Genomic DNA, 9,774 nt, shown 5'->3' with positions numbered 1-9,774 from the left:
GTTCCGGATACAAAATCATCCATATAGGTGTTATTCTCAATGTGTCTAGTTGCTGTAGGATATGCTTGTTTGTGTTTTGTAGCCAATTCACGAAGAGAAGCTGCTAATAAAAATGGACTAGAGACGAGTCCAAATGGAAGACGTGTGAATCGATAGGTTACAATTTTATCTTCAGTGCAGAGTTTCCCATCAGGAGTATATGTAGTATTGTACCAAATAAATCGTGTTGCATCTCTGTCTTCTTCTGCTAGAATCAGCTGCAGAAATGCTTGTCGCCCATCACTAGTGATTGCTATTTTAGAAAGTCGAAATCTCAACAATGTGGCTAAGATATCGGGAAGAAGATTTGGTCCTACTTCAAGAGCGTCGTTCAAAGATGGGTGACCTGGAGAATGTGAAGATGCATCAAAAACTATACGCCACTTAGTTTCTCCATTTGTGATTTTCTTTACAGCGTGATGGGGCAAGTAATATAAACCTTCCTCATTATGTGTTTCTGAGACAACTTCAACGTGTTTTTTATCAATGTAATCTTGCATGTGCTCAATATATTTTTCTTTGAATTCTGAATTTGCATGCATTTTCCTTGTTAAAGATTTAAATCGTTGAATTGCGACTTCATAATTGTTCGACGAAAGTTGAACTTCTGGTTTCCAAGGCAATTTTACAACTCTTCTACCATCGATGATTTCAAAAGATTGATGAAAGTTCGTTAAGAGTTCAGAGTTGTGAGGACTTATTTTTTCTTGTGTTGGTTGTATGCCAATGCTCTCTAAGTTCCAGAAATTTCGTACCACATTGTCTAATTCCTGAGTTGAAGTATCCACATCAACATTATGAACCGTTGAAATGAAGGAAACTGTTGCGTGTGATCGAGTTCCACTAAGTACCCAACCAAAACTTGATGGGACCAAGGCCAGAGAATCCGACAACCTGACTGGAGCTTCAGAATTCATAACAATCCAGTAGTAATCTGCACCGATTAAAATCTCAATTGGTAAGTTCGACAATGAATCATCTGGATCAGCAATTTTCATTCGCTTGTTTTAAGTAAAGAGTGAAACATCCGTTGATGAAGGTAGGTGTGATGCATATTTGTTGGAGCTTTCAAATGCAGTAACATTAACTTTAGATTTGTCCCAGATACTTGATAACTGAAATTTGACTTGTCTTCGCATGCAGCCGACATTAGCTGGGGATTCGAAGGCTTGAATGTCCAAATGTCTGGTTGAAATGACTGGAAGTTTTAAAGTATCCACAAGATTAGAAGAAACGAAACTAGATTGACTTCCACCATCCAAAAGACAACGTGTCAGTTTTGTAATGCCAGTGGGCCCAGTTATGAAAACTCGTGCAGTTTGAAATGAACGAAACTGGAAGACGATATATCAATTTTGTTTGTAGATGTAGCCACAGGCTGCTCATTGGTTAGAGGTTTGCATATTGATGTATGGTGTTTTCTCATGCATTTGGAACAGGCAAATTTTTCTCTACGGGGGCAATTTTTTTTGGTATGTCCTCGGTTAGTGCACAAAAAACACCTATTACTAGTCTTCAATTTCTGTATGCGCACGTCTATGTCCGTTACAACATTGCACTGTTGAGGCCAATGTCCGACAGTTTCACAGAAAGGACAAAAGGGTGACATTATTTTATTTTTGGTAACTGATTTAAAATTCACATTAGAATTTTCTAAGGAAGATTTAATAGGATAGTCTGGAGCTAGTGAACCTTTAATATTACTTGCAGTAATTAATCCCTCGACCTCTTCTGATAAAAATTTCATTAATTTTGAAATATCGCTTTCAGCAAAATTTTCACGTTTGGCATGTACAATCCAATTACGACAGATTTCATGAGGAAAAGCACGAAGTATATTTGAAGCCAAAATTCTTCCGTATGATTGAGTTTTTTCTCCTAAAGCATCTAAAGCCTGTATTCTTCGATTACAATCAATATATAACTCATTTATTGCTGCTGGAGAGTGATTTTTGACAGGTTTTAGGTTTTCTAAATAATCGAGATGAGCCTGTATTATTTTATCTTTATCGCCATATTTCGATTTCAAAATATTCTTTGTTGTTGCATATGTTTCTGCAGTTATATTAATTCCATCAACTATTCGTTTTGCTTCTCCATCTAAATATCCCCGCAAAAAAACATGCTTGTCAATCAGCGATAAACTTTCGTTTTTGTCGATACAGTTTTCAAAACGCTCCCAAAAACTATGGAATTCTTCAATTTCGCCGTAAAACGTATTTATTTTTATTGAAGGCAACTTTACTGTAACATTTGAAGGCGAAGCCGAAAAATTATTTATATTGGCAGCTGTTGGCGATGTTTCAGAAATTGAATTCGTATTCCGATTCGCTGTTCTTTTGAAATTAACTAACGCCAAATGAGCATATTCTGTGTATCTTTCACATTCTATTATGTCTTCCTGATATTCTTCATCATTTAAAAAATTATGTACTTCATCGTCAGCCAAGATTAATTCTTTAATTTTATCTTGTAAACTCTCAATATTGTATTCTTTTTCAGTTTGTGTACTAGCAGCATCGTTTAATTTCATCTTTGGCGGTACGTAGCGTTGTTCGTTTGCGTTTAAATATTACACGTTTTTCACTACCGGTAGCCATTCCAATTCAGATTTTTGACGAAAGTAATTAAAACAAGATCAGTATGACTTACCGAGTTATTTCGGCACCAAATGTTGGATTTTGTTGAGAGCAAATCAGACTGAAAGTAACGTAGAACAAACTGAAAACTTAACTTTTATTTACATCAAAAAGAATATAAAAACAAGAAAGATGTTGCCAGCACAGGAAACTCAAACTATCTAACTAATCTCGAACTCAAACCTCAACACAGAGTACTCAATACGGAGGAAACTTCTTATATTTAAAATTCTACTGAAGTAAATGTTCGTTATTACACTGCATTACCTATTTTTCTGTAAAACAGAAATCATGTTTTAGTCCTAAAATATCATTCATTCCTAGTATAAATTACTTTATGGTTCTATTCGTTTAGAGAAATTTCAATTAAAAATTGTCAACTGTTAGATACAGTTTACACCAATTCCAGTCTATTTAATATTTCTCATTTAAGCCAGTGAGTTGTGTTTTCATATCTATTTTAATAAAAGTATGAGTCAAATAAATTTCTTTTACCTTCAACCTTTTGTTAAGTTTACAAAAAATTTATGCTTGCCATTTTATGGCTGCCATTTTTACATTTTAATATTATTTAGCAAGTGAGATTTTTCCTGTTATGAACTTTCGGCATATGGAAATCTTAGATTAAACTTATTCGTAATGATAATGCTTCAAACTTTTCAACATTTCTCAAATCTTAATATCGTAAAAAATTAAATTTTGAATATTATCATCATATTTTCAGTAAGAAAACTTTTTTAGCCAAATATATATTGATCAATACTAATTATCCAGCTGTCATAAAATAGATTGATATAATGCCCACATATCGATAAGTTTCAACCCCATTCCCTAATTTCAGTTACTGTGAATTTTCATATTCATTTCACGTATTTGTTATCACTTCGAGTTTATCAAAACATGGGTAAGACCAGAAAAATAACAGGATGTTTACTTTTTTTCGGGGTTGATCCTAGCGTTATTTTTTAATAAACTATTGCACTTTCAGGAGAAGATGGAAATTACACATGTTTGTATTCAAAATAAATCGAAACGATATTCTAAAATGAATAGTTAGTGCCAAAAAAATTAATGAAACAAAAGTTCAACGTTATTAGAACTTGAGAAAGTGCATTCTTTTTCGATGAAGAATAGTGGCGGAGCGTCAATTTTTGTTTTCGTTAGCGAACAGTAAATAAAAAATTGTCACAGACGCAGAGATTCATCGTGTATTTCAACGTCTTAAATATTGTAGTCCTGATATCATAAGGAACTGGGGATTTTTCAGGGTCCAGGACTTTACTCTTGTAGACTCCACCCCTTTGCGATACTTAATTATTATAATTATTTTGAGAAATTTCAGAAGTTAATTTAGTAATCCAAACTCCAAAACTTATCACTAATTGTAAACGCAAGGGTTTTCAGTTTACTTAAGATCCCGAACATGCGATCTAGCATCACAATTCCGGACCACCCAGGTTTTAGGAAAACTTGACGCGTACTGCTGCGTACGCTAAAATGGAAAAATTCCGAAACGGCTGGACGAATGTGGAGCACGAAGAGGAAGCGGAACGGCCGTCTACCGCTACACATTCGGACGTCACATTTGTTCGACAGTCATGGAATTTTTTGCGTTTCACATAATCCTATAAGTCTACCTGTGATTTCTTTAAGTTATAGTTCTTTGTTATAAGAAATGTTTACAGAATGATGTCCTCATATTGCGTCGAAAGTTTCATATGAATATCTGATATCAAATAAATTTCAATATCAACGACAAATTTTCCATCGTTTATCATGCAAAGAAATCTACTTTTCAGAGAAAATTAAACATTGCTATTTATAAGGCCATTAGATGAACCCATTAGTGGACATTGCATTAAATCTGCTTTCATGTGAAGTGTTGTTTCATCGCTTTAATACAAGACATCTTATTCAGAANCATTGCATTAAATCTGCTTTCATGAAATAAAATTTACTTAGTGTCTTTTTAAAGTACTGTCTAAACACAAACTAAATTTCTTCTACGAGTTATTAAAAATCTATAAGATTACAGAGTGGAAAAATTAAGAGTCGTAGAGTAGTTTCAGAAATTTGACTCACCCATTCAAGCTATTATCTAAAAGGAGAGAAATAAGATAGGAATCTCTAGAGCGAATATTTTCTAGTCAAAAGGTGTTTAAGCATTTAACTATTTATGATTTTAATTCAAAAAGCAAAATGTCTTGCATTTTAAAATCTTAACTCTTACCTTAATTTTAAAAAAGTAACATTAACTGTGCCTACTATACTATAGCATACACGTGAATTAGTTTCAATAAAAACCTCAAACATGCCAATTTCCTCATGTAATATTTTTTTTGAACTAGTTATGAATTAAAACTTTTTTTCAAGAATCGTAACTGGTGCCAAATATTATAGCAATTTTAAAGCATTTTTTGCACTAAAAATGTTTCCGTTTAACTATAATTCTTAGTATTCAAATCGGACGTTCATAAAATCCGCCTACATGCCGTGATTGAGTGCGGAAGCATCGGTAACAGAAATTAAAAAATTATTTTTGCCGGCCGAGTGGTTAGCGTGTCTGACTGCGGAGCCAATGGCAGCGGGTTCGAATCCCGCTCTGGGCATGGATGTTTCTCTCTCTGTGTTGTCTTCTGTTGTGTGAATGTGGCCCACCCTATGAACGGGTTTGTGGCAGTATGGCGTGGGTAACGTTGCTCGCCTCCGTGACTTTGGTTCACAGGTGCCCACTGGGTAACGCTAAATAAGTAACAATTCTGGCATCTTCTATGGCGAAGACCGAAAAGAAAAATTCAGTGCCTGCCGATATTGAAAAAAAAATTATTTTTATCCGCTTTTCTGGTCTATTCAAATTAGAAGAGTCTTTCTAACTTTCGGCAGCATCATTATTAGATGATATTTAATTAAAATAATTGTTTATATGTAATTTCATAAAAAGGGAAACAGGGCTGAACTACAATCCACAGCATAAAAATATTGGCTGTATGAAACTGAATTTCGGTAGATACTTGGGATCGCCTGAACTAAATTTGATTTCTTTGAAACCATAATGATTATTTCAAAATTTTATTAGAATATACTTAAAACTTAATACATTTTCATTTTTATTAAAATTTAAAATTTTAAGAAATAAATTTTAATTTTTAATTAAATTTAAATGACTATTTGGTTTTTTAAGTAAAACGGACATTAAACTGAGAGTTTGAGTAAGGAGATTTCATAGGATTCGGTTCTACTTCCTAAAAATTTTTAATTTGAGGTCTTTATTTAAGTATTACTGTTATTTTAAAATTAAGAAATAGTTATTTTACACTAGCAACTGTTTTTTTTTTTTTTTTTTTAGAAAAAATTTAATTTATGAACTTTTATCCATTAAGCGCTGTTCTGCATTCTTCACCATCTGACTTCGATTAAGGGGAACGTTTGTAAATTCTGATGTTAGATATTTTTATAAAAAAAAATAATTTTTAGTACGTAATTAAACACGCAATTAATGTAATTATGCAAACGCAATTTTTGGAAAAAAGTATTCTACGTAATTTTTATTCTCCGTATAACCAATATTAACTATACAGAATTTTTTTTTTTTATTCTATACTTTACATTCAATTTTATTCGTATTCAACTACTGAAGCAACAGATTAGTGTTAGGGTATAGTTAAGATCTTTTAGCAATGGCCTAATAGCTTAATAATAACTTTGTCAGTAGCAAAATACAAATACCACTTGTTAATACCTTAGATCTAATATAAATTTTTAGTGCATAATCATATTCATAATTTGTAATAAATTTATTTCCTAAAATAAATTTATAAATTAAAAGTAAATATGCAAATAAAATTTGAATGATATTTGAGTACTGTGTCTATTAATTGAATTTTAAATATATGACATGATAAGCGTGGAATTTTTACAAACATGAACGTTACAATTATTTATTCTTATTTTCATGCGTATTTGAGAATTAGAGTAGTTATTCATTCTATATTAAAATTCAGTTATTTTAAATTTTTATTCATTTATATTATAATATAAAGATCTTAATTTTATTATATTAGTTTCATCTTACAAATTTGCTTGAGACTTTTAAAATGTCTGTTTGTTTGTCTTCATGTTTTTTGCCAATTGTTTGATGATGAGAGCGTCGAAATATATTTACCTATTTGCATTCTATCTTACTGAACATAAAAATTGTTTTATACAAAGAATATTTTATTTTCATGTGTATCTTATCTTGATGAGCTATAGAAATGTCTACGTTGATCAAAAATGCTTAATATTTCCCTTTTACCTTTATTTTGGAGTATTCCTTTATGCTATGCAACAGTTATAAAATTGAATTCATTTGAATTGAATTTTTTGAGACTTGCTTTTGTTTCTATCAACTCATGCAGTGAAAAACTTTATTTGTTCGTAGTTACGTTATTTGCTCTAAGATTGAAAAAACAAACTTTTCTCTTTTTTTCTTTCTGGGAACATACAATATACAAATTCTTAAATTATTTGGTAAAAACGTGTAAGTTTTACTAGTATAGGTAAATTATTTAATGTATAATATACAGTGTGTTTTCTAAATTCTGATCCTGATATGAATTTTCATTACACTTAGCAAAAAGGAAAACAAAAAGTATGCATATTACAGTTAGTTTTAAGGTAAGGACAAAACAAATATACTATTGAAGTCTGATAAACTACAGTTGAGAAAGGCAGATGTGATAAACATCTAAACAGGCTAAATTGGATGTCGAAACTTAAATTTGCTTTTATAATCATTTTTTAAATTCCACTCTGTTTCTTCCCTTAATCAAATGTGTCTTGTTGCATGTTTCTTACTCTTTCCTGTTCCGTGATTTATCAAATTTCGATATCGTTTTTTTTCCTTTGTTAAATATAAATTTACGACATCGTAGTGTATTTTTTTCTCATTTTCCATAAGGTATCTAAAAAGACATATTAAGAGCAATCCTCACGAAACACTCTGCATATAACCTAAATCCTACAATCCCATTGTGCTCATCAAATTCCAGTATTATGCCGACCTGGTGGTCGAGTGGTTAGTGTGCCTGACTGCGGAGCCGCTGGTCACGGGTTCGAATCCTGCTCAGGGCATGGATGTTTCTTTCTCTCTCTCTCTGTGCTCGATGTCCTTTCTCCTTTGTGTGTGATTGTGTGAATGTGACCCGTCCTATAAACGGGTTTGTGGTTGTGTGACGTGGGCGACGCTGCTCCACCGCCGTGGCGTCGCCACAGGTGCCCACTGGGTAACGAGAAGAGAGTAGCAGTTCTGGCATTTCTGTGTTGCCAATGGGACAACCCCCAAGTGCCCGCCATTTAAGAAAAAAAATCCAGTATTATCAAAGAAAATTTTAATTTATGCATTTTGTAAATATTGTTTTAATGTTAATGAGAAGATGATACTAATTATACCTTTTTTACATCAGGCACTGAACTTACGTTCTTCACCTTGGAAGACGCTGGAAGTGTTGCTCATTTAACATTACCCAGTGGGCACCTGCGACCTAAGTCACGGAGGCGAACAACATTACCCACGCCACAGATACTCATTCATAGGGTGGGCCACATTCACACATCACACAGAGAGGGAGACATCCATGCACTGAGCGGAATTCGAACCCGCAGCCACTGGCTTCACAGTCAAGCACGCTGACTGTTCGGCCACCTGCCGGCTACACTAATTGTATTACTTGATAAAAAAAATTCATTCGCTTCAAAAGTATACAAATTGGAAATAACATTCCACACGTTTCAAGTGCTCATAAATAGGGAACTATTTTTGAGCACTTGAAACAAGTTTTTTTTTTCTTCTCAAATTTAGAGGAATAACTTACTTTGTGTATTTTGTTTATAGCTTAAATTCGTTTTTCTTCTTCTCTAATTTATAGTTATATTCTGTGTTAACATTTTAATTTCGCATTTTGTAAGACCATTATGAAACACTGCTATTGCTTTCAAGTAATTGATTTCACTAAAACATTTTTAAAAAAAACTAGTTTTTTTTGCTTAAAATTGTGTTAGACTCTTGTGTAAATTATGAGAGGAATTTTGCTAGTTTTGTATCAGCAAAACGTTTAGAGCTATTCTTTAAAGAAGCTGATTCTGTAGTAAATTTTAATTACTAATTCTATAGAAATCACAAAGAAGTCGAAGGATAATAATTTAATGTAACAGCATGAAAATGTTAAATGGACTTTAAAGTAATGTATTTTCATTTTTTATAGGTTGACAGAATTCATGCATGAAGTGTCTCCTTCTGTGTTTAAAATAAACTATATATCACAGTCTGAATTAACAGCAAGTTTTAACTAGGCCTGTTGAAGATGCATTAGGTAAAAATCATACCTTGAAAAGAAGTAGGTAGAGCTGTAGTGAAAGTACAGGAGAAAAATATTTTGACTTTATTGGACTTAATATTATCCTAACTATGTAGATATTAGCTATTTTTGTTCTAACGAGTTTTTTTGATTATCATGGAAGCAAATTTAAAGCATCTATTTTTTGTACAGTGTCTTTTATTGGCTTAATAGCCTTTTATTGTGACTTATGTAAAATTGTTACGCACAATTTTTTGAATACTTTCTAAGTACTTAATCTAAGAAAATTTGTTATTATATATTTTTTTCTTTATAAGTTAAAGTTTAAATTAAATATTTATTATTAAATTGTTCAGGTTTCTTTCTTTAAATTTAAACTTCTAATTGTTTTACATTGTAAAATTTTAATGTTTATACTGCTTAAAGTATATGCATAAAATATTTATAAATCTTTGTTAGAGTTTTCTTCCATTAAATTTTTTGTTCTTATCGTCTTCTTTTTCGGCCTACTGAAAATTAGTTAAACTATTTAATGGTTGAGACCTTATAAGTCTGTTTATTGATAGTTTTAGCGAATTTCACGTAAGTTATTTACTTACATTAAAATGTTTAATTTACTATAAAAATTATTTTAACAATTTTAAATATTGTTCTTTCGTTGTCATTTCAAAAGCTGTCTCTAATTTACCTAGAAGGAAATATATCTGTAGGTTTGTCTTTGAAATTTTCTGTACATGTTAAGGTGATCCCGATGAAAGGTT

At 31.8% G+C, this 9,774-nt stretch overlaps 2 protein-coding genes across 2 annotated transcripts in view; both read right to left on the bottom strand.

Moving 5' to 3' along the window:
- LOC122271617 (uncharacterized) overlaps positions 1 to 1,037 on the bottom strand; it is a 2,740-nt gene extending 1,703 nt beyond the window's left edge. Inside the window, exon 1 of the mRNA XM_071183755.1 lies at positions 12 to 1,037. Coding sequence (XP_071039856.1) covers positions 12 to 1,037 — 1,026 coding nt within the window. The remainder of the gene's footprint in view (positions 1 to 11) is intronic.
- A 302-nt stretch (positions 1,038 to 1,339) lies between these two features.
- LOC139426084 (uncharacterized) lies at positions 1,340 to 2,572 on the bottom strand. Its single transcript, XM_071183754.1, has one exon. The coding sequence runs from the start codon at positions 2,570 to 2,572 to the stop codon at positions 1,340 to 1,342; it is 1,233 nt and encodes a 410-aa protein (XP_071039855.1).
- Positions 2,573 to 9,774: the final 7,202 nt, after the last annotated feature.

This window comes from Parasteatoda tepidariorum, chromosome 7 (genome assembly GCF_043381705.1).
Source record: "Parasteatoda tepidariorum isolate YZ-2023 chromosome 7, CAS_Ptep_4.0, whole genome shotgun sequence".
In the NCBI taxonomy this organism is placed as follows: Eukaryota; Metazoa; Arthropoda; class Arachnida; order Araneae; family Theridiidae; genus Parasteatoda; species Parasteatoda tepidariorum.
This window is presented reverse-complemented; position numbering and strand designations above follow the sequence as displayed.

Coding starts and splice junctions, on each gene's coding strand:
- LOC139426084 (XM_071183754.1), bottom strand. CDS start 2,572: ATGAAATTAAACGATGCTGCTAGTACACAAACTGAAAAAGAATACAAT.